General features: G+C 38.6%; 1 protein-coding gene across 27 annotated transcripts in view; it reads right to left on the bottom strand.

Moving 5' to 3' along the window:
• Positions 1–26,133, bottom strand: part of CLASP2 (cytoplasmic linker associated protein 2) — a 148,582-nt gene that overhangs the window by 87,554 nt on the left and 34,895 nt on the right. For 20 of the 27 annotated variants that reach the window (XM_064704948.1, XM_064704952.1, XM_064704950.1 and 17 more), the window contains 2 exons: positions 23,113–23,183; positions 2,565–2,711 (listed from right to left, as the gene is read on the bottom strand). In XM_064704948.1, the coding sequence (XP_064561018.1) occupies positions 2,565–2,711; positions 23,113–23,183 (218 nt within the window). Of the gene's footprint in view, positions 1–2,564; positions 2,712–3,216; positions 3,419–18,361; positions 18,512–23,112; positions 23,184–26,133 lie in introns of those variants that run through there. The other 7 variants (XM_064704964.1, XM_064704966.1, XM_064704976.1 and 4 more) reach the window with 2 other exon arrangements.

Here is a 26,133-nt window from a genome sequence, read left to right as displayed (position 1 = left end):
GCAGAGAAACTGCAGTAAAAACTTGCTTCAACTGCAGGTCACTTCCATGATTGGAGATTTTTGTGGAAGGGAAATAAAAAGCAACACAGTTAAAGGAGCTGCTCCTTGCTCTTCCTCCAAAGCCGAATTGCAACTTCTGAAGATGGATTAATGGATATTTGAGAGTCAGAGAAAAGGGACAAGCAGGACCAACAGGTGGCAGAAGCACGAGGTGAGCAGTGAAAGCCTGAAATACCCATCCAGTGCTCATGAGGAAACGGTGAGAAATGGCACGCCCACTGACTACTGACTTGGAATGCAGTGGTGAGCACAAGGATGTGGGACTGGAGGATACAGCAGATTCTTACTACATCAGCAAGAGCAAACAACTTCCAGAACTATAAATGAAATCCATGGAGATGGCAATTTTGAGGCTGGAGAAAAATCTCAGGTGTACTTTAGGCACCTGCAAAGTAGATCCTACAGAAACTGGATGTGAAAGATCATCAAAGATTTGTTGTAGCCATAAAGATCCAGGAAGTCTCTAGGATAAACAGAACAGGATGACCTAACTGGGCTCTCCAAAGACCATGGCTCTCTGTGGAGTAAAGGTTTCTAAAAGCAGCATTTTGTCCCATAATGACAGTGTGCCTCTAGACACTTCTCCTGTTGTTGCCCATGTCTCAGGCAGTCGTTTCTGACCACTGTCAGATGGGAGTGTGGGCTGCCCAGGCCTCTGGTCTGACCTCATGTCATTGTTCATATGGAGATTATTACAGGAAACTCCTCACTTCTGCTAGAGACTATGACCTTATTGTTAAAGAAATACATTTGGCATCTACACTAATGTTCTTGATTAGGCTAGGAGATGCAGGATTTGTAAATAATGTATTAAAATTCTGACTACAGACATCCTACAGAATGAAAAAAGAAGGGAAATAGATTGGTATGTAAACACACCCCAATATTTTTCTCAGTTGAAAGGAGATGGTATAAAGCAAGGAATGACCAAAGTACTCTGGTTTTGGCATGCTTAATTTTAATTTAAGTTTGGCAATATAGGAAAAAGAGAAAAAACAATGTACTATTTTTTGGGGTTTTAAACTGCTTTACTACTGTATTTTTAGATAAACTGAAAAATCATTGAGTGGTTATTCTGTTCTTATCTCCCTTCACCTTGTATCTCCATGTTTTTACTGCAGAGCATGAAAAGTGAAAGCCTACATGTAAAAAAAAAATTAAAAACCATCTGTATTTAGTAAAATATTATTAAAAGCCCATATTGAAATAAACAGGAATCCTAAGAATTCAGTTCTGGTACTATACATATTATTAGCCTTGCATGCAAAACCCACCATGCCTAAGGTTAAAGAAATTACATTATAATTAGTTATTGATTTATATTTACTCATTAATAACACTTACTATGTGCAGTAACAACAACAATAATAAATATCAATGAGATAATTTCCTTTATGGAGTGTTTTAGGTGGTATTTTCTGATACTATTCTGATATATATTCCTATCAATTCTCAGCCACACTATGACAGTGTTGATGCAGTCCTATGGAAATCTTTTCAATTTATTAGGAATTCTTAAGATTACTATTGAAAAGCAATAAATTTTCAAAACATCAGCTGTATCTTACTAATGTGAAAATACTTAAGGCAGCTTATTAGCCATGCAGATTTTCTTCCAAATTCTATATTTGCTTTGCAGATCACATATGAGATTACATGAACAGGAACATGGAAAAATTACTCTTACAGAAACCCCTTACTAAAAGAATCACTTATTCATAAAACCCCTGTACCAGAAGCATGGTGTATCTCCACAGAATTATGTATTTTTTTTTAATATGTACATGAACCATCAAAAAAGCAGCCACTTCTTTAACAGTAAACAGTTGCTTTTGTTAGGCTACCCCCGCCCTAAAAAAATGCGGATTTCCCTGTTCTAAGATCATAATTACTAAGCATTCCTCATACACTGCTTTAGAGCTACACCATGCAAAAAATTCCTGCCAAGGGTTTTGGCCCTCATTTTTTATCTTTCATAACCAATTTCACAATACTGACAGTTAAAAGAATAATAATAAAAGTCATCCAGATGTAACACACACCTCTGATGAGGGCTCTGGGTGATGGCTAATCCTTTCTAGCCACGTGAAGCAGTGCAGACCTACAGTAAAAATTTTATCTACACAGACCTTCTCCAGAATTTCACAGGATATTTATGCATACAATAAGTGCAGTGTGGATTCCAGCAGAGACACCCATACATATATATGCATATAAATATATGTATTTTTTTCCATTCACCAACATAAATGCTATCTCCAGACATTAATTTTATTTATAATACAAGAGACCTTTATAAGCTCAGTGTACACTCACAAAAACAGACAGATATGCACACACCTTTCCAGATGAATAATTACATAAAACAGGGTCCCTTACTGTTCTCAGCTCTGCAAAAATACTGCAGTCATGAATTAAACATCACCTTGCAAAGTTCTCTGTTTTGTGCCTCTCTGGCAAGGTTTCTGGGAACACTGATTAGAATCTGAATAGCTTTACATTACCTCCAACCTTAGGCCCACCAGCTGATCCCGGCTTTCTTGCACTGTTTGAAGGATTTCCTGGCTTTTTAGGTGCCGGAACCTTGAAGGCTGAAGCAGCTGATGATGGCCTATTTCCATCCACTGACTCTTCATCATCAAAGCTTTTGTCTAAGAAAAGATATGTTAAATAAAAACAGAGCAGTTAGAATAGACATATTTTCATTTCCTAACAAACTATTTTCCTTCACATTTCACAGAAATTCACAAAATGCATAAATAAAAACAAGTATTTATCAGTTTCTGCTGTCTCTGATCTAGGAATAAAATGACAATGGGAGATAAACAGCATTTTCCACATTTCACATTCTTATAAAATATTATTTTTGCTTCATAATTAACCACAGTAGAACTAAGCATAAAAAAATGAATCCTGCACATCCACTCCCACAAAGGAAAAACATCTTTGCACAGACCAAATTTTTTTAATCATTTCTTAATATTTTCCCAAAAGGAAAGCCCTTAATATAATTTTTATCATTGCAGTCTACCGAAGAAAAATGCTTCTCCTTTTCCTTCTTTCACTCATGCATGCATTTTCTGCTACACATCCTCCCACAATGTGTCTAACTAGCACTCCCTGTCTCCTTCCTTCCACCCAGATTTTTCAACTTACAATCACAGATCCTCTTGCAGATCAGCCGCCTCATTCCTCTGATAGCTCTTCAATCCCCTCACCCTAGCACGGACCCAGCACCTCACATGGCCACACGCAGTAAATTCTTAATACCAATCAAAGATTTTATCAAAATCTGCTCGCAAACACCCAAGATCCACCACTGAGATTTGTGCCGGCATCTTTCTCTCCCTTCCCTGCACTAGGTGCTGCACAACCAATGAGCTGCAAGGTGACATCATCTTCTGGGAGCCAACGCCAGAGGAAAAGGTGAAAATTCTCCATGCAAATAAATTCATTCCCACACATGGTATTTGCCACTATTCCAATCCTTCGTTTGAAAAATTAGACAGGCAGACAATATTCAGAAAGAGGGCTTGCACTCCTCTTTCCTATAATTTCAGGTTTGTGTATTTTTAATCATGAAAGAAATTCATGCCTAGTGACTAAACAGTCTCAATTCAAAATACTGTGCCTTAAAAGAACCCCAACATATTCCAACAGTAGAACATCATGTTTTCCCCACCCACTTAGGGAAGAAGGATTTATCTATAAGCTTAGCACAGAAAACATCCAGCCTATGGTTCCTATAATAAATAAAATGGGCGAGGCTGAGACACAGCTGCACTACAGTAATGAAAAACCAATTTAGCATATTACCTGCTCTAAAACCTGCCATTTGTTAAAAAAAATATATATATATTGCAAAACTTCATCATCTCTGGAATAGTTAACTGTTTACCCTTTGCTAATTCAGTACTTGCTCCCAGGGAAATGTCAACTATATTTAACAATGCAGCCTCCCAGAGGAAGGCAGCTTACATTAAAGGGTATAGCAAGGTTTTGTCCAGCAGCACTGGCAGCACCATCGAACGTCACAACACCCTGCATTTAACATGTCCAACATCACTGCTGCTATAGTTAGCACGTTTTTCTAGCATTTGCCAAAAGCTGTGTTTTGCACTAATGAACCTCCATGATCAAAGAAACAAACCATCACAAGAAAAATATGGATGCATACTACCAATTTGCATTAACATTACTTGCTCCTCTCCTATAAACACTGATTTTTAAGTGAATCTTGCTAAGAGTAATTGTTTGGATCTGTAAACTCTCCGAATGGGAGGAAAAGGCATCAGCCTTCCCCCTCACTGTCCTGTGTGTTGCCATGGGAACAGCACTCCCGCTCAGCATACGGGCTGAGCCAGAATACATTTTGATTCCTGATGCTTTTACTCTCACTATCTTAAATAGAACCAGACATCAAGAATTTGAGCAAAGAAAAGCACTAGCACAAAGGCCAGATTAAGTGAAATGACTTAAACACTGTCATAGAAGGGTAAATGGCAAGGGTTAATATCTAGGATACCCGCAGCATTACAGGTAATTTTAAATTAGAAATATCTTGCAGATTTCTGAACAGCATGATCAGACCAACACTGACACGTGAGTATGCAATCATGAAAACAGACTAAAAGTGAAAACAGGCTTTGCAAATAAAAAATGGTTCTGTCACTGCACACTTTCAAATCTGACGAAGAAACAGGCAAGACTTTCATGCTACTACCCAACAGCTCCACAATGCTGCACTGATATGCAAATATTGCACAAGCCTTTGAAACAATAAAGTTATCTGCAATACAATCCTAAAAATAGAAACTAAACATTTGCTTATTTATGCAAAATCTCCTAATCAGCAAAAATCTAGACAACCCCAAACAACTGTGTACTTTGGGAACCAATGACTCAGATGAAATAATTTCATTTTTACCAAACAATTCATTATGAAGGAGTATCAAGGATGGATAATTTTAGAAGTTACTCCTCAACCCCAAAATGTGCAAACAGAATTTCAGAAAAAAAAATGCAAAAGCAAATGTTTCGACCCAATGTGTATATTAGAGGATACATTAAATAATGTTCTTGGTAATACTGTCAAATTACTTTGCCTAGTTAAATAATATTTTTTCATACATTTTAACAATTGTTAACACTGCATTAAAAATCTACACTATGAAATAGTTTTATACAGTTTTTCAGTCCACATAAAACTCATCTTTTTAAAATAAATGCCTATTTTTCTTAAGATACACAGAACTGATTGAAGCCACTGATACATGGCTGTTCTTAACCAGACTTTTCATGGTTTATGTTAAAATAAATTTAAAATTGCTGTGCAGTTACTTGAAGTGTTCCAAAATAACAGTACAGTACCATAAGCATGTAAAATTAATGGCTGAAAAGGATCTGTTTGAATTCTATTAACGCTGAAGTGATAATGCAGCTGATCCTCTTTTGTTCTGGATTTGTTTATTTTTTAAATAAACATAAGCAGGAAATTTTCACACAGTCATTTAAAGAAACCAGAGGTTTTCCCCACCCTTTTAGGCCTTTACACTTTTACTTCCCTAGGATTTACCATCAAAATCCTGAGTGATCTTTAGGGACATTCCATTTTCAGAAATATGCTTTACACTATGAAGATCCAAAACCAGAAGTCTGTATTTACAGCACTTCATGAAAACAGAGCACAATACTTGATCCCCTACAATGCAGCTTCCATGTGCTCTCACTCATCTGCAATGATGCTCTAGCTGGAAGCTCCTGTAAAAGCACTTCCATGTACTTCAGCATGGAGAAGCCTGGCTCCAGTTGTAACTGCTGCTCCCCAGGGCATAATCAAGGAGCAGTTCTGCTCAATCTGGCTTTACTGCGAGCCTTTGGCTGGCCAGAGGAGCAGGGATGGAGCTCCTGACAGCCAACACACAGCATGGGGATCGCTGTATTTCAGTATCAAACTGTGCCTCTCATGTTAGTTTTAGGCAGACTACAAGCAAAATATATCTCTATAAGGAGAAGTCATAAAAGCCTAAATGTAATTGGTATTTCAAAACAAAGCCATCTGATAGATGCAAACTTCTTTTCATTCTAAAATGGCTGGATAATTTTCATTCTAGGTCATTTTAACACTTTCAGAGTATAAATTTTACATATGCACATAGACCTGACAGTTGAGAAAGCATTATCCAAACAGTGTTTTAAAACAAAGCTCCAAGGTACTAAATATAAAAAGCTGTATGAATTGCTAGCAACCCACAGAACCTATTAAAAGCCAAACACAATAAACTAAAGACACTGAGCCTCTGTTAAATCCCACAACATGTTCTTGTACTTGATATACAGTATTTTAAAACATAGTGCATAGGGAGTTTTGGAGGTAAGCACACTGTACAGAGAAGAGCCTGGAATCTTGTACTGCCAAAAACTCCTGAAGAAACCTGATGAGCACCAAATGCTCTCACTCTGGTACAAGCTCTCTTCCAGATGAACAACTTCAAAGCATGGGAAGAAAAAAATTCAAGAAAAGGCTGTTTTTGCCTTCACAAAGCTAGAACTCAGGATCTGAGCATTATAAGTTTTCTCTTCTAATGGTGGGCAGATATCTGCCCATAGGGGATGCTCTGCAGGTACAGTGCACCAAGTGAACTGCTATCAACAAACTGCTGTGCATTTCTACAAAATTTCTGAAGAACTGTCTAAGAAATCTTTCCAGTAAAAACCCACCAAACCAACCTGCAGGACACATCAGAACCTAAAGTCCACTACACTTTCAGAGCTTCTGATTTACCAAAGTTATTTGAAGATTAAATGCATGCAGACAGACCAAAACTTGCACTATCACAGAGCATTAAAGACTAAAATTCTTAAGAAACAATGTCATTTGAACTAAAAATAAACAAAATATATGTGCTATCTTCTTTGCAGCATTACTCTTGGGGGCCAGATCACAAATGTGTAGTCTATGTTTTCTGAAGTATTCAGAGAGATCAAAGCATAAACATTTATAAAGAAACTTGATATTCAAAGAACATTCTAGTACTCCCAATATTTTAAACTCCGGAACAAACTACTTACTGTGATTTGCCTATACAGCAGTAAAGATAATTATGTATCCAGTAAATGTAAAGATATATCTAATGACAAGGAATTTCTCCTAGGGAGAAACCTGAAGTTTTTCATATCCAGAGGGAAAAAATATTTCATTTTCAAAGAAGATTAAATTAGAATACATTTATTGTTACTGCAACTCAAGCCTCCACCTTATCTGGTTTGAAGATTCGTATAACTAATGTGACATTCTGGTGTCTAATACTTTGTAAGTCATAGTCAATAACAGAAGAACAAAACACAGTATCACCTACACAGCAGTGCAAATACAAGATCTATATTCTATCTGTGCTACTCAGCAGCAGGAAATCAAAAGTTAACTCACTTAAAGGAGATCCTCAAGTGACACCATGAGGGTGAAAAAACTGGATCCCCTACAGTAAAACTTAACTAAAGCTGGCAATAAAGGCAAATCCAGATACAGTTTTCAGCAGCAACATCTTACACGTCTAACATAACTAGGGCTGTAAATACCAACTTGCAGTATTTTACTGTAGCCTGACAAGAGTCAAACTAGAAAACACAGTATACTTAATATTTACATATTTAATAAAACTGCTTTTAAACTGACTTCTGTTCAAAACAGTTGTATCAATTCTACTTCAATAACTGATCATTTCAAGCTTTGCCAACAAATAATGGTTTTTACCTACTGCTAACACTTCCTCTTTCACACCACAAAATATTTATGAGGACAATTGCAAAATCCTGCCTAAGCAGAAAAACCTCAAGGAGATGAACTCTTAAATTTCCTAGTCACTCTCCCATCCTGTGCCTACCAAGACACCAGCCCAGTCTCCCTTTAGTGACTTACAAACACAGACTGCATCAATTACTTGGAACATCTGGGACTGGATCATTAGCTCAATTCCAGATGAACTGGTGTGGCCTACAACAACTTCTGTCAAGCATGAAAATGAAGCCGCAAGCGCTACACATGCATCAAGTTAGCTGATCCCTCTAATCCATACTTCAAGCCAATGCCCCACATCATTGAGTGAGAACTTTATCCCTTACACATCAGGCATTCCATACAGTCCAAATCTGTTTGTCCTGACACAAAGGACAGGATTCATTTGCCTAAGCACAGTCATCTAAAACCAGTTTAGACAGTCCTGGGCATCCTGTCTGGCGGCCAGCTGACATTCCAGCAGGCCACAGATCTCTTGCAGTTCTTGTGTCACACCCACTCGTTCCACGTGGCTACTGAGGATCCTGCAAGGCACCTCCAGTGGCACCACACAGTGGCAGCAGCTCTCTGGGCACACAGAGCAACAGGCACAACTTTCCCAGGCATTGTCCTGGGGAAGGCTGTGAGAAGACCAGAGAAAATAATGATAAACAATTCTTATCTTCACTTGCTGCACCTGTTGAACACGTGGAATGTGTTATAGAGATTTGTTTATCAAAGGTGTTTTCTTAATTGGCCAGTGGTGATGGTGTTTGGATGGAAGGACCAGTTGGGTCCACCTGTATCCTGAGTGTCTGCAAGGCCAATGGGTTTCTTAATAAGTACAGAATAATAAAGTGATTGATCAGCCTGCTGAGAATCATGGAGTCAATGCTAATTATTACCCAGCTGGGGGCCTGTGGTGACACCAGACACCTATGGCTGGACAGATGAATTGCACCTAAGAAGCTTCAGATCTACCATAAGGGCATCATTCCTTGGCATTCTCCCCGTGCCACAGCAGGTATTGGGCTCCTAAACTTTGGGAGAAAAATTCTCATGCTCAAACAAAAGCCTGCTTCCCACAGTGATGGAGCATGGCTCTTCCTGGGACAACAGTGGAGGCACAGAAGTAACGCGAGGCCATTACTGATGAATTTAACTTTACTCCTTTGCTCCTCCTCTTTGCCTTCCTGAAGGAAGCAACTGTACCAATGATAGTGCTGGCAAATGGTTCTCTTCTGTGCAATACATGCTGATGCTCACCAACAAAATCTCAAACTCCTACCAGAAGAGACTCCTTTTTCTGCAGTAACCTCATAGGGGATAGACAAGACAAAAAAATACCAATGAGAACAGCGCTCGAAGAACAACAAACCTTGGTTCAAAAAACCCCCAAAGTTCTTAAACGTATATAAACTTATATTCTTTAACATGCTATTTTTTTCAGGCAGTTCCAGTGAACTAGTGTCTTCAAAAAAAAGAAAAAAAAAAAAAGAAGAATCAAAAAGGCAGCAAGTAAGAGGAGCAGAGGAGCAAAGGAAGCAAGAGTCAGTAGCAGGAATAAGGCAAATATTTATCAGTTAGATTTTGCTGTCGATCTGATCTCAAATTTTAATAAAGTTCCCCTAATTTTCCAACAAGCAAAGCAAAATACAGCTCTCCTACAGTCCATTGATCAGTTACAGCACTGAAAGAGGCTCACACCTGCTTTTGGGGGAAGCTGTATGCATTGATCTGTTCTGCTGTATGCATTTGATCTCTTTTAAAATATGACCCTCAATGAATAGGACAAAATAAAAGAAGGAAAATGAGGAAGAAAATACTAGACCTAACAAACATTTAAAAAAAGAAACATTTAGGAGTGGCAGTGGCACATGTCAAAATAATTATCCACATGTAATACAGGCATACTCCAAAGACATTAGTAGTTTATCTATTCTGGTCCACAGTTTCATGAAGGACTATGTTAAAAAAAGATTAATTCAAAAAAATTGAACACATCTCCAGTACTATTTTCCTAACTCCACAGAAAAGTTATTCTTACAGTTTATCTTACTACTGTCTGGATGAAAGACAAGACTTAACTACAGGTTTCAAATAAAGCTGCAATAAGCTCAAATAAGCAACTGAGCTAATTCTGCTCCCAAGTAAAGCTTCATTCCCATTTCTAGCTCTAGAATATCTCCTGTAAACCCAAGTACTTTTCTAATTTTTACCTATTAAAGTTTAAGACAGTTTCTGCAAATCTTGCCATATTTTGCATTTTTACAATATCTGTAAAATTACCACAGTTCACATGTTTAAATGAATTAATAATTTAGTCCTTCCTAAATTCTTGCAAATGGACTTCTGTTACAAATGTGTAACATTTCCCAAATGTAAAGGAACATTTCCCAGCAAATGTTCTGAAAACTGAAGATGCCGTCAGCATCACTGTACTTTAAAAATCATCAATTTCACTGTCTTTACATCCTTCCTGAGGCACATTCAATGGCCTTCTGAATCAACACTTAGTAGTCTTCAACCTATTAGCAAACACACAATTTTCTCAGTAAAAGGGGAAGAGAAAGGATAATGAGGATCTCCAGAATTCATGACAAGGTCAGTTTCTAAAATAGGATTCAAGACTAAACAGCAAGGCTGAAAATAAAACTACATAATGTTATTGTTCTTCAACATCTGGACTATGTTATTGCCCTAGGCCATGCTATTTGGACCACCCTGCACTATGTCCAGCATTAACAAGTCAGGTGCCTTTTAGGCAGGGGGAAGGCAAAAAGGTGTAGAAGGACATAGACTGCCTTGCATAAGAAATCAAATACTGAAAGTTTTTGGCATTTTAAACACACAGGTTGAATCACTAGCTGTAACACAGAAACTGACAGGATACTCCTCTATTTTAGCACAAAGTAAAACATGCCTACCATAGCATAAATGTTTTGCTCTCTTATGAAATACCAGAATTAAAGCTGAGAAAGACAGTAACTTCTGGAGCACTCAAGATTTCTGCTAAATGAGTGACTACTCCCTCAGAGAGTTTCCCTATCCAGACACTGGATAGGGAAATACTGATTAAAATAAAAGGAAGTAATTCATTTTAAAACATGGTAAAAAAAAGAAAGAAAAAGAAAAAGCCCTAACAGAACTTTTACTCAATACCTGGCAAATTTTTATGAGCCACATTACATAAAAGACTCCTAATTTCTACCAGAAGTGATGGTTTATTTAACCATTGAAGCCCTTCTGAATCCTGTACTCACTTGTGGCCAAACCCCTCACTCAGTTGCTTAAGCTGCCCTCTGAAAAAGCTGCCACTTCAAGTATCTTCTTAAAGTATCAACTCCACTATTTGCATTTAAAATACTCTGTAAGCCAACAGCCAGTCTTTGCTCAGTAGGCATGTTTTAATTTCTGTCTTTATTATTTCATCCCCAGAAGTAATTTTATCTCTTTCTTCACAAATTCTTTTTGGTCATACATCAAGCATCCAATTCTCCATAGATTATCAGTGAATCTATTCAATGACGTATTTTAAAATTAATATATTTATCACAAAAGTGGGTTTTATCTAAAAACTACTATCCATGAACTAAAATAATATGCCTAGCATTACTGATGCATGTAAATTCAGAAAAGTAGCAAAAAGAACCACCATATTTACCTATCTGCAGCTAAGTCAAACAACTGATATCCATTGAGAAACTATGCAATTCAGGACATTCCCAGTACTTAATTCAGTGACACAGAAGCACCTGGGCTTAATGACTTGAATTTTCAAACTATCAATTACATCACAGCAAGGGTAAGAGAGGCACCCATAAGTGCTGTGTTCATTCATCTTTAACATACATCACAAGTATATGTGATAGGGAAGGGGCACAGGATATATGCAACATCAATGAGAAGGCTGAGAAACAGGGGGCTTAAATTGGGATTTACTATTAGAGCGTGACAGTGACGAATGTAAGTCTACCATCAGAGAGATCATGAGAGCAGCTAACATTTGCATTAGTTTTTAGTGTGGCCGATTTCTGCATGTTCAGCTCCACTTGCATGTTGAAAATGTAAAACAGTAAGGCGGATTGACAGATAAAACATGGATCTTAGAAGCAGAAAGTGCAATATGAGCACACAGCAGATGAAATATTGAGAAGTTTATTTTTCTGCATTTTAGATCCATGTAGCTTAGGAATTACACGATAGAATTTGCACATGAAATCATGCAGACCACAGCACAGAATGAAAGGGGTTGCTAATGGCCTTTTGGCTCACTGTCCCACCTGACCTCTGCCTTACACAGTCAGAAGTACAGATTAAGAAAATATGGCAAATTACCTTTCTTTTACTCTCAGTGCTGCCACTTCACTTGTGCGTAATACAACTGGTGGTTTTAAGAGGCCCAACTCTCCTCAGACTGGACTTCTTAACATAGAATCATAAAATGGTTTGGGTTTAAGGCACCTTAAAGACTGTCTAGTTCCAACCCTCCTGCCATGGGCAGGGACACCTTTCACCAGACCGAGCTGCTCAGAGCTCCACCCGGTCTGGCAGTGAATTCCTCCAGGGATGGGACATTCTCTGCTTCTCTGCTCCAGTGCCTCACCACCTCAAGTGAAAAATTCCTGTCTAAATACACCTTTTTCAGCTTAAAGCCATTCACCATGCCTTTATAAAATATCCCTCTCCAGCTTTTCTGTAGGCCCCCTTCAGGCATAGGAAGGTGCTGTGAGGTCTCCCTGGATCCTGCTCTGCTGAGGGCTGAACAACCCCAACTCTCTCAGCCTGTCTTCACAGCAGGGCTGCCCCAGCCCTCTGATCATCTTTGTGGCCTCCTGTGAACTCACTGACCAGAGAGCACCTCTCCTGCCCTGCTAACCACTCTGCTTTTAGTGCAGCCCAGGACAGAACTGGGCTTTCGGGCTGCAAGCCCACACTGCCAACTCATGTCCAGCCTCTCATCCACCAGCACCCCAGAAGCTAAAAAACTCACACCAGATCTGGAAAATCTATGGCTAGCCAGCTTCAGTAGCTGCCATTTCTCTGATTTTGTGGGAACATGATCCCACAAACTCCCAACTCCCAAATAATATACAGAGACTGTTCCCTCACAGTGTTTCTAATGAGTTTGTAAAAATCGACTCGACAATGCTAAGAAATTTTAAACAAAAACAACCTACACAGAAATGTAGGAAGTTTGACCTTTAAGTTCAATAGCCAACCTTACACTGTGTAAGTTCATTGACAAAACGACTTTTATCAGGTCAACAAACAAAACAATCCATAATGATAAAAAGATTTTTTGTCAAATAGAAATCTACTTATGCTCATTGCTTAGGCAATCATGGAACACCATGCAGCTCCTGACATCTAATGAAAGCAAAAGTATCTAATTTGAAGAAAGTAAGGTTTTTCTGCAGGCTCTTAAGAGCTATGCTCTACAACTTCAGTCCTTCTCACCTTTCCTCAGGCTCCAAGAAGTTTGAGGGCTTTCAAGTGTTTCTCAGTTGAACAGAAGAATTTTCACATCAATTAAATACACATGAAGAGGTACCAGAGAGATTTTGGTACCATGAAAATCTTGTTGTCTACACTCCATATAGCTGGGAAATTCCTGTGAGTTTTAAATTGTAGTTAATTCTTGTAAGAGTCTACATACACAGCTGGTTTTCAAAAGGCATTTTCAAGTTATCAACTGCTCTTTCCAGCTGTTGCTATGAAAGTGCATTTTGATGAACAAGCTGGGCAAAGAAAGCAGACAAAACCACAAGTCTTTAAAACTAAGATGCTTTTATAAATACAATGCACAGAATGGAATTTCTGATTCAGGTCAATACTAAAGGAGACCCTTCACCTCCTCTGAAGGCATTTCAGACACTGAAATGACCGAAATGTAGCTTACTTGCTCATCAGTATTTATTAAAAATAACATGTAACAGTAAGGAAATACTCCTGGTATTTCATAGATAACAAAGATGAAAATAAACCCTGCAAGGCAAATATCCAACCAGTCAAGTGGAAGATTCGTGCAACATCTATGAAAGGAAACCCTTAGTAGGGCTTAAATTTCTCCTGCGGTTGTTCACAATTTTAATGGGTTTTTTAATTTGGTTTTTTTTCCCCAAAATGTATTTTTAAAAATAATTAAAATAAACAACCCCCCACCAAAAAATAATCAAATACATGCAGATATAACGGAAAACACCAAAATAATTTTTTTATTATGTAACTTGTTCTTAAAAGCTAATAAAAATTGACTCCAGTACTCCAGATAACCAACACTTTTGGATGATAGATTAAACATATCTGGAATCTTTTTAGTGAACTTATGTTTCATGTTTAATGAAAACAACAAAAATCACCACTACCCACAAAATTCTTTGACATTTTGAAAATGTCAGTTAGAAACAGGAAGACAAAACTTGTAGTTATTACCCTAGAATACATAAAAAAAATCAGGTGCTCTTATCATTCTAGAAGTTATGCTGGTTTTGAGAAAACAACTGTGTCTGTCATATGTTCGCAGCTCTGTTTTTTAAATTAAAAATGCTCTGAGTTGCACTTTGAATTCTTCCTTGAATAATTTTTAATATTCACGCCACTCTTGAACCTTGCTGTATTCATCCGTTCTCTCTCTCCATCTTTTCATACAGCCCTTGGCTTGTTTACACATTCCCTCCCTCTCCCACTCAGCTGCTACACTTTCCCACTGTTCTTTTACTGCCATTAGCAACAGTACTTGCACTCTACAGACAAAACACAGCTCAGAATCTCTGCTAATCTTGAGAATAGCATATGACCTTTCTGTGGCAAGAAGCTTTGCACTGGTTCGGAACAGAAATCACACTGCAGCTCATGGTATCCTGCTCTCTCAGGCACAGCCATGTCCCAAACCACTTCCCAAACTATGTGCCCACCAACTGCTAATAACAGACAAGGAGGGGTGGGGAGCAATTACGGGAAAAGGACTGCACAGCCCTTCCACAGTCCAGGAAAAGGACACCACACCACTGCAGGTGTGGTCTGCATGGTGAGGTGAAGAAAACATAGGCCCAAACAAGAACAGACAGGGTAATAAGTGATACACTTCTATCCCACCCAAAAACTTCTGCTACTCTTTATATTCCCACCCCCAGGAGACAGCTCTGAATGGTACAAAGCACCACAGTTACTGCCTGGCCAATTTCTAGGCCAGTGTAGCAATTGCTTTATTATCAGCATTCACAGGGCTCTGTTGGTTTAAAAAGTCTCCTACCAGAGGGTAAGAAAAATCAGAAATACACCTCAGAAATCCACATGCACTAAAATAACATATATTTTAAAGCAAGCTAATGTCTCAAACATCACTGTAGCTTCTGTGCCTTTAATATGTCCAATCCCTTTTTGAGTCAAAAGTAAAATATTAAAGCTGTGCAGCACCCACACTTCACAGAAACTAGTTAATCAGATTAAAGACTTAGGAAGACAGCCTTCCCTGAGAAGAACATCAGGGAATGGAAGATAATTGTTCTCACGCTTTAGGACCATGCATAGATTAATCAAGTATTTTGAAAGAAGACAAAAAACAAAATTTGATATGCAGATGCAGTAAGACAGAAGGATAATTTCTATTTATAAACCAGTCACATATGCTTTATCACCTAAAATGTGACAAGTGCTTCAAGTCATGAAACATCATTACACTGTATGCCATTTACATAAAAATACACTAATAAATAAAGAAGTGCTTATTCATTGTATGATACAGAACAGTATACTTAGTATACCCTAGTGCAACAAATGTGTGTACCAAGTATGTCCTCTTACAAAGCTGATTATATGCTTTTAGATAGCCCTCAAATACCTTATGTCTGGTACTGCAATATGTTTAGTACATCTTAAGAAAACCTATGTCTGATCTTCCCTATAAGGCTATTTGTTGTTTTAGGCAGATAATTTCGTCCTTATCCTAATTACCTTGCTCAGCTAGGATCAAGGGAGTCCCTCACCTATGAAATCACAGGGTAACAGAGCACAGACTGCCAAAAAGGAGAGGAAACAGCAGTGGAAGCTGCTGGCCTACAAACCCCGGAGAGCGCACAGCGCGATGTGCACACGGCGACTCCGGCCGCCACCTCCTCAGCAGCCTAATCTGGTTACCAAGGGATAATGGCAGAGATGCATTATCCTCCCCAAGGAACACGGCAACCAGAGCGAGGAACGGCTCCTGGCTGGCTCTCCTCAGCAGCCTCCACAACTTGCAGGGCAATGCCAGACCTGCACTCACACCAGTATGAGAAATGCCTTTGAGGCTGAGGCAGCGCGTGCTTTCCCACTGGCACGCACCCGCTACAGTGGAAGTTACGGCCCATTTGTTTGCTGGGCCACAAGCACTGGATTATTTTTTTCCCCCTCCACATTCTTCCAACAATAGCTTGGAGAGCTTGAGACAGTTAACATGGGGGCAAAAGAAAATCTGGTTCTTCCCTTTAATCTTCACTTGAGAAATCAGATTAAGATTCAACTGCTAAGCATCACGTTTTATTTACACTTCTGCTTGTGCTCAAGAAGACTGAAAATAAAAAATCCAGAAAGTTCCCATAAGCCAAGGTCTTGCATTCAAGATAAAATTGACATTACCACTTCTAAATAGCATTTTCAACCATACTCTGCAATTCCATAATACATCCAGGCTGATTAAGTGAGCAAACCAAATAAAACAAGTAAAAAATCTCCTCTCTAGAATATCTGCATAATGCATTCAGCCGAGTCTCACAAATATTAAGTTAAACATACATATTGGCCACAACAAAGTGACATTTTGCAGAGGAAAGTCATTTCTCAAAGGCTGCAGAATCACTAACCTTAAAACATTTTCTTCTGTGTTGCATGTATTAGGAGGATATACAGAATATTTGCAAAACAAAACACCGCAGCCAAACCATCGTTAAATTTAGAAAAAAAGATTAAGAAGTTTTCTTAACAGTAACTAAGGTTTTGTTTTCCCTTGCAGTTTCATAACACAACATCAGAAGACTGAATTCCTTGTAAATGTGGTAAGCAGTAGTTTTAAGAGAGACCAACAGCTACATAATCATCCTACACTGTTAATTGTATCTGGCATTATTGCTCAAAGCTCCTACACAGAATGTCAGCTGACTGCCTGAACAGTACTTTGTTCTTAGTGCCTTTGTTAATGACGAATTAAATTATACAGAAGAGAGCTCCACAACCACCCTCACTTTATAAACCTCGACCATTACAGAATGACAAAAATCCTACAGCTTTGCCTAGAGAACACAGCTATTTCTTAACATGCTACAACTTGTGTTCTTAACCTGCAAGTTAGCACCATTCATGTTTACACCATGGAGAACTGTGTTGCCTCACAGGAAGGAAACAAAGATGAAGAAAAACATTTCCAAGAAAAAAAAAAATCTCAGCAAGAGTGAGCTTGGTACTTATTCAGTTCTACAGAGACCATGACTTCCCTTGCACCTTGCAAATGACAAAACCAGAAACATCAGAGAACCACCTATATTTTTTTTTGGACTGTACAGTCCAGACATAATTTCACTGCTCTGGTCACAATCATTAACTCTTTCGGTCTCTGACATTTGAAAGAACTAAGTGGAAAACACACATTTCAGGCTGCCTCAATAAAGAGTCTTTCCCAGGACTAATACAACTACTGTTTTGGCAAATTCAGATAAAAAAATTGATCTTAATCTGTGATCTTTATAAACCATCTTCTTTATGCAAATCTGCATACATTGTCACTTGTGAAAGCATAGCCATCCTACCTCATCCCTAAACTTGCTGCAAGTCCAATGAATGTGCCTCAAGTCTCTCCAGAAATAATAACACATATATTTCAAGTCATCAAGGTATTAAGCTCAGAGAACCTGGCTGACACGCAAACCCAAGGGGTGTCCTAAAGACAAAACATAAGTCTAGTTTTTAACCAAAACACAACCATATAGTCTGTACCGCTTTACTGACCTACTTTCCATTGGTTTGTGTAACAATACACTGTGCAGCGAAGGAAACGTAGTAACATCCCATGTCTTTATTAAATATACATCCCCAGATCTAGCAGCAAGGCTCTTATTTTATGGCTATGCCGAATAAGTAAGAATTTCTTCACACAACAGGGCAGGTTAACATCCGCTTGTTTACAGAGCGGTGTAGTAAATTCTGCCTTATCTTGCAGAGGTGGCCAACACAAGTAACACCGAGGCGAGAGGGGTAAACACAACGCCAACATAAAAAATGCACAGCGGAATCGGCCAGAGTAGTAAATAATTGAGATCACGGGCCATCCCAGAAACCCAGGCACGGTTAAAATTCCAAGAAGGGCTGGAGCTGCCACGCTCGGTGCCCGGTACCCTCCGGCTGCCGCACGTAGCATCCATCGCCCATTGCCCGGCTCGGGCGGAAGCCGAGCCCGCCAGCCGCGATACCAACCTGCCATACCGAGCTCCCCGGCCCGCCCAGAGCCCCCGCGGCCCCGCGCCGCTCCCCAAGGGCACGGCGCTCCCCACTCACCGTCCCCCACAGCCATCATGCCCGCCGGTGCCGCGGGAGGGCGGGCGCGGCGGGTCCCGGCCGGATCCCCGCCGGCTCCCTGCCGCTGCAGCCGCCGCCTCGCTTCAAAATAGCAGTCCCGCCTTGCGAGGGAGCCTCCGCGCCGGCCCGGCCCCGGCCCGGCCCCCCGGGCGCTCCGCCCCCGCCGTCACGGCCCGCCGCGTCCCCCCGCCGCCGCCGGGGACAGCCCACAGCCCCGGGGACAGCCCTGCCCCCCGCCACCGCCACAGAACGCGAAACCAGAGGAGGAGAAAGAGCCTCGGTAAAGGACGAGCGCCCTGCGGAACACAGATCAACCAAAACGTAACGTAACACGAAATGAAAAAAACAATAAAGGCATAGGAAGTAGGAAGGGGTTCCGTTGAAGAAAGCTGCTGCCTCTTTCTTTGAGTTTTCGGGAGACCTCTCTGGAAATCCCCCCCGCACCTTTGAAAGAGAAACTGCTTCCAAAGCATATGTGCAACACACGCTGGGAGCATCAATGACAGCCTGCCCACACTGATCAGCTGATAGCTGCTGATCAGAATTTGTACTTGATCAGTTTGTACCTGAATGTACCTTTTGGGTGACATGCTGAGGGTAAAGAGTGCAATCCAAAGTGATAAAAAAAAAAAAAAAATAGTAGCAAGTAAGTAGTACCAATTTACTTAGTCTTGCCAAAAGAAAAGTTTAAAACTCAGGCAGACTGCAGCATATGCTGTTGCACCGAGCATGAGAACCACGCATTTGCAAGGAGCCAGACACAGTTCCCTATAGTGACAATCCAAAAGCTCAGTCAAATTCCTTAAAACCAGTGGAAGTATCAGCCTGATGAGGCCCTTTTCTTCCAAATGGGCTTGAACTGACCAGTACACTTCATTGGTCAGTAGATTTTCCTATTTAAAATGATAAGCCATCAGGAAGAGCAGTTGAAATGGAAAATGATGTGGTTACATTTTGACCGCTTACATTGAGCACATCAAAGGAATACATGCAGCTCAAAACCTCTATAAAATAATCACGGCAGCTATCACCAGTATTCCCAAACGATATATATTCATGTTGTGCTCCACTGGTGAGCTCTATTAAGAGTATGTCGTCACTGTCTCCATAGTAACTATATTTCCAAATAGAAAACAGCAAAGGGAAATAAAAAACAATAGTGTAATGTGGAAAAACAGATACACACTCCTGCTATGGATTTTTATTTGCCCTTTTTTTTCCAGGAGAACATGTATTTCAGCTGCATCTTTATCACACATCACACAGCTCCCCTACACTATGATCATACATCCTACCTGTCGTATTTTGTGTTTGTAAAGCCAGTCCTTTGAGCCATTAAATATTAAAATGGAAAAAGTGCACAGGTTGAATAGAGATGAACGATTTATCTTAAGCCCAATCATTCTGCTGAGTGCAGCAGGGAGCTCAGTATTAATAGTTTCCCTACTTTTGTTTTAATTCCCTATCTCAAAAATGACACTACTATCCGATACAGGAGTCTGCTTGAATTCTCTTAAAGAAAACAGTATTTACAAATCTCAGGCAGCAGAAACAAGTGCTTTTGTAGTGCTGAGATTGGCTGCCAGTTCTGTTTCCATAGAAATGAACATTCACTTGCTGAAAAATGGTGGTGGGGGGGTGCTTTAAAGAATCTTCTCCAGTTTGGAAGGCTACATATAGTTCTGGTGGAGTGAAAGGGCAAAACTAGCAGCACGTGTAAGATATTGCTTAACAGGCAAACATCCTGATATGATTCTTTTAATACACATCATTATAAATGTAAACAAATCCCAAGGTTTGCATAGCAGCTCATTCATTCACATAATTCACATTAAAGAAATGATCTCTGATTTTACTATACACATCTTAGAGTAAAAAATAAAAAAATCAAGGGTCAGCTGGAGAGGCAAGTTAGCAGTGGGATATTATTTAAGACTGTAGGCCACTCTTATCATAAGATTCCTACCCAGGTCCCTTGTTAGACATGGCACCTCCTCATGTGTTGGGTTTGAAACTCCTTGTTACATCCCACCCCAATTATTCCATCCATATGTGTTTGAATGTGCCTTCCACCTTGTCTACCCTTGAAGAGGATCTGTCAGTCCCTAACAGTAACTCGTTTTCCCCCGCTCTTTACCATTCCATCAGAGACCAGATTCAATAAAGAGGCAACATAAGAGTGAAGGGACTGTTCTCACTAGATCCCCTCCAGCACACTGAAAAAGTCAGATATTACATCTACCAATGTGCTAAGATGGCAGGAAGGAAACCTTGTCCTGTCCTACCTGTATTTCTCTCACACACCTAAGCATACCAACATTATGTCTTTTAAAACTCTCAAGTATTAGATCAGTATTTTTAAATATATATTTGTTTTGAATATCAATAAAGTATGGAAAACATTTTTGTAATCAGGTTGTTTAAAGCTGCAAGCTTTGACTCTTTATTCCTGTTTTTCTTCCTAAGTACATGCTGGATAAAAAGACTGAACAACTGACGTTAGTATTATTTCATGAGAGAATCCTCAGTCACATCTCTGGATTCTCAGAAACTAGGTCAACACACCAAATATTCACTACCACAGCAGTGCAACTCAGGGCCATGAAGAAGAAGATATCTTCTGAGGTTGTATTAACAAGTTCCTCCCTATCCAGCACACACTGAACAGAACCCCCATCAGTACAGTCACCCTACTTGGGACAGTAACTCCACCTGGCAAAAAGCCATTTCTTTTGCTATTAAGAAGCCCCACTATGGAGTTTAATGATATTAAAGCCAGATGAAGTGTTTTTGTACTTTTCATCCTGCCTCTGCCTCCCCATTTAGGAAAGACAACCCTATTCCCACTCCCACCATCCCAAACCCTACTACAAAATATACAAAGCAGTAAAAAAAAAAAAAAAATCCTCAACACTGTAACAGATGTATTTAGTCACTAAAATTTGGCCTTTATCCAGAGATGTTTGATAAAGCCCCTGAAAGAAAAGTTGGAACCAAGGCCACAGGAATTCAACAGCAACTTTACATCTACACGTGCAAGCAGTAAATACAAATTGTCCTTCAGAGAATACTGAAGCACAAAGCCAAGATAAAGCACTAACAATGGAAGAATACCTTTCAATAACATTGAAAAACTGCCTAGATGGAAGCAACAGATGAACTAGGTTCAAGCAAAAAATACTGAAACCAACGTATTAAGAGGGATTCTGTCATTTATGGTACCAAAACAGAACCACAATAACTTTTGCATAGAAATTGCTACCTACAAGACAAAATACATGGTTTATACTGTCAGAGATCAGCATCAATATCTGTGTTTTGCACATGAGATAAAAATAGCTTCAAAATAAACTTTCTCAACTCTCTTAAATGGAGACAAATAGGACTACTCCAGCAACATGGTATATATATATTTATATATTTAAATAATTTCAATCCTTATATTCCCCTTTGTGACTTTCTCTGTTTTCCTGAGAACTACTGACAGAAAAAATACCCATGTAAAATGCATCTCTGAATCTCTCAAACCTATGAAACCTACGCAGCTGTATTAATATTAAATGCAAAAGATAATGGTTCACCCTTTCATAATGAGTAAGTTTACAATATAACAGAATATAAACATTTACATTTTTATGTAAAACATTCCTACCCAAATTGGAATGCTGTGGGTTTAAAAAAAAAGATATAAATTTTTACAAATCAATTTTTAAGTGTTCAAGAATTGCAATGCTTTATTTCAAAGCAAAATGCAGCATGAAAACTCTTGCTATGTCAAAGAAAAGGTTACAACACCACTTTCCTTTGAACCTACAGTCACTTCTGTTTTCACACTAACAAGAAAAGGGTGAGAAAATTTAAAATGAAAAAGGTATATTTGAGTACATTAAGGAATTATATACATTCCTCAAAATATTTCTACTCTTGAACAATTACACTTTTTAGATACAGCAGACCATAATCAACATAGTTACTTTCAAAGACAAATTAATATGAAGAAACACTTCCTAATAAAACAAGATCTATTGATTCCTTGCAGAAGACAATGAGGCTTCCAAAACTGACTATGCTAACGCCACTGCCAAGGCACCTCCTTTGTTTTGCTGTTATGTAACACTTTTTTCATAATTTACAGTTTTAAATCAAATTTTCATACTAAAAATTACGGTAGCAATAAAGCAGTAAGAAGCAACAGGGATTTTCTGCAACACTGGTCTTTTCCTGAAATACACCAAAATAAGGAGCTCAAGCTCAATGAAGTTTTAACTTCAACAATTGTCTTTGAATGCTGCAGTCTCCTATTTCTGTAATTTTAAACTCCCTGTATTATAATCATGATACATAATTTTAACAGAGAAAGTATCAAACACACCCATCACTAAAGTACATTTTTCTCTTAGAAACATACTAAGGATAAAGGTTCATCTGATCTTTTTTCCCATACATAAACACTTTGCAGCATTCTTCTATCCTCTGCTGAGCACATCTGTAACTCATTAAATATTCCCTGCTTGTTTCCATGCAGTTTCAACACCTTTTCCAATTGTATTCTGACCACAATCCAGCAAATACTTCCAAGTAAAGTGCACAAGCTTGTTTCATCAAGTGTCTCATTTTCTTAGCATTTACATGTTGCTATTCATCTATCTCACACTGATAATGCTATTATTTAAATACTTATCTTGCATTAATCTAAAGCTGATTATAAAGATATGATCTTTCATACTCACCACTGACGTTACTTAAAATCATATTGTCAGAGTTTCTTATTTCATCAAATTTTGCAAAGATTGTTTGCAACCTATAATGTACAAAAACAACAAAGGATTTTTAAATGTCTGAAATCCCACTGGCTACTGGTAGAAACAGAAATTAGTTTATTAGCATATATAAAGCAGCAATGCAAATATACAAGGGATTAAGTGTAGGAAGAAACAATTCTTAAAGGATTCCTCTTTAGCTGAGCATATTCCCAGAAATGCATAGAAAACAAAGTAAACTTAGCAAAGAACAAAACTTTAGTATAGTTATTAGCATGATTAAAAATAACCTTCTATAGTTCAGGTTCAGTAATAGCAATTGGGTACATATAGTCTATATATATATCTATATTTATTCATACTCAACAATAAAAGGTTACAATTTGAACTATGGAATGTTCAGTAGAAGAAAAAAAAAGAATTTAATTTGTTCTAAGACTATTAATAATTTTCTTCAAAAGTTTTTGTTCCACAAAATTTCCTCAGTTTGGTTATGAAAAGAGCTCTGTCAAACAACAAGACTTTCTTCTAAACTTAAGATACCCTAAACATTTAGATGTGTTCAACCCACACACCACTGATTTTAACTGTCACAATAGAGAACACACTGTAAATGCTGTGCTACATGTAAACAGCAAACAGACAAAATTCAGGATAAACCAAATCACAAAACTCCACAATCCTACGTTTGCAATCTAGTCCCACAGGGCAAAAAATGGTGTTCAATCAAGAAAGCTGGCAAAACACTTCAACAGCCCTTTCTCATCACTTCTGCAGAAAACTCAAAAAAAGCAGTGGAAGTATTTCCCAGAAAAATGTGACCCACACATTAACAATAGATTTGCACTGACACTGTTCAGCTGTAAACAATTGAGAATATTTTCTTGTATTTCTCCAAAGACTTCTCTGAATTTTAAACTACTGGGAATATGGTAAGATGTAATACGCACATGGGATTTTTAGCTCCAGGACTATCAGGACTGAATCCTGATTTTAAATGAACAAAGTTATGAACTACAAATCACATGGCAATCTGCAGATCTCTGAACAGGTACAGTTCAGCTGCATCAGAAGAACCAGAGACTCTATTACCCAATTCAAAATTTGCACTGACAGGCTGTCTTTACAATTCACAATCCAAACTGTTGAATGACAAAACAAGAAAAATAGGTAAGAACTACACCTGGGTATGAAAATTCTCACAAGGAGAAAAGTCAAGGACACAGGAAGATTTCACTTCAGCATTTCATTTCACTTCACACACCACTTTTATGCAATGATCCATGCAGAGAGGCAGTGCACTTAGTCTACATTCTCTGAGGCTTGCATATCCCTTTCACTCACTGGGACCTCATTTACCTAATAAACCTCATCCTAATAAACCTCATTACCCAATAATGAAGAATGTAATAAAAAAATGAAATGGAGACAGACAACAGCATAAAAAATTGGAGCCCTATCCCCCCCGCGCCCCCTTCCAACAATCTGGAACTCTCAGGATGCATTATGTTTACTTTCCAAATACTTCAAAGCAATATGCTACAGAGCAAATTTGTCCTGGACTTAGCCTACAATCAGAACTATACAGATCTCCACAAAAAGGCTTACCCTACTGCAAGGATCTAAACAACACAACCAAAAACCCTCTTAAACATTAAAGTCAATAACTCCTACCATCTCAACTTGTCTCAAAACTAGATGCAGCTCAGTAGTAGTTTGCCTAATCTCTCCCTAGCACACTCACCAGCTTGTGTCTGAAACCTATTATCCCCTCTCCCTTTTGCACCATTGCATTTCCAACCAGTGCTGCCACAGCAAAATGAAACGGCAGCAATTCACAAATGTCACTGCTCTACTATTAAACTTCAAGTTTTGAAAAGATCAATTTTGCAAACCAAATGCAGTATATACTGAAATGGGGTTTTCTGCACTTTGACTTGAAAAAGTAAAACTTTTGAAATGAAATGTTTTTGGGGTACTGGAATTTACTAATGACACATGAAATGCCATTAACATGCTATGTGCTTTCAACCGTAGGAAGCGAGGAGTTCACACGAGAATCAATATCTATAACAATGCATTAGGCCATCTTGCTTTCATAACAAGAAGTTAATGTGTTTGCCTCATATGTTTGTGTTTATCAGGGATTGCTGTGAGTTCCTCTCAACAGTGCTGGATTCCATAGCAAACACGGCATTAGCAGTTCACCTAGTGAATAAGAAAGACTTAACAGTATATCTGAAAGGCTCAAACTGTCATCCCAAGAGAAACTAAGTATGACTAGAGAGATTAACAGATTTGCCTTAAAATTTCACTTTGATTTTTACATCATGTAAAGCTGATGTTATCCACTTGGCACAAATATTTTAGAGAATTCAAAAGAAAAAAAAAATATTTCCTGCTCTTTTGAACTTTGTTTTCAAAAATGCTTTCCTGAGTATTTTAAACAGAAGCTAAAAGCAAAATGCTTCCTTGTAAATATTTTACAATAATATACATGTTGCCTCTCACTCTGGGCAAAATATTTGATAAAGTATTAACTATAAACAATTTAAAAAAATGTGTTTGTCAGCAGTGGATGCTACATTGTTAGTGTTGCAGGCTGGAGAACAACACACAGTACTGCCACTCCTCACACTTTCAAAGCATGTCGTTATGACCAGAGACACACTCCACAGTATTTGTCATAATTGCAACAACAACAGAAGAGCCAATTATAACACAGCTGTCAACATGGTAAAGCACTACTGCAGAACCAACCCTCTCTTTAGAAGAGCTTACAGGATCTGTAACTACTACTTTGCAAAGTCTCTCACAACAAGTTTCTCCCTCCCTCTCCTCCCACCCTGCTCTTCTTACTACCTCCTTCTCTTATTTCTTCACATGGTGACAAGCAGCAAGGCAGTATGGGCTACAGTCTCTAAAATTATTGCAACCACCATCAATTTAAGAATGTTTACAGGAGGTTCAGCTCCTGGCAAAAGAGAGCCT

This window comes from Zonotrichia leucophrys, chromosome 2 (genome assembly GCF_028769735.1).
Source record: "Zonotrichia leucophrys gambelii isolate GWCS_2022_RI chromosome 2, RI_Zleu_2.0, whole genome shotgun sequence".
NCBI classification, from domain to species: Eukaryota; Metazoa; Chordata; class Aves; order Passeriformes; family Passerellidae; genus Zonotrichia; species Zonotrichia leucophrys.
The sequence above is the reverse complement of the archived record's forward strand: the minus strand, read 5'-3'. Positions and strand labels throughout refer to the sequence as shown.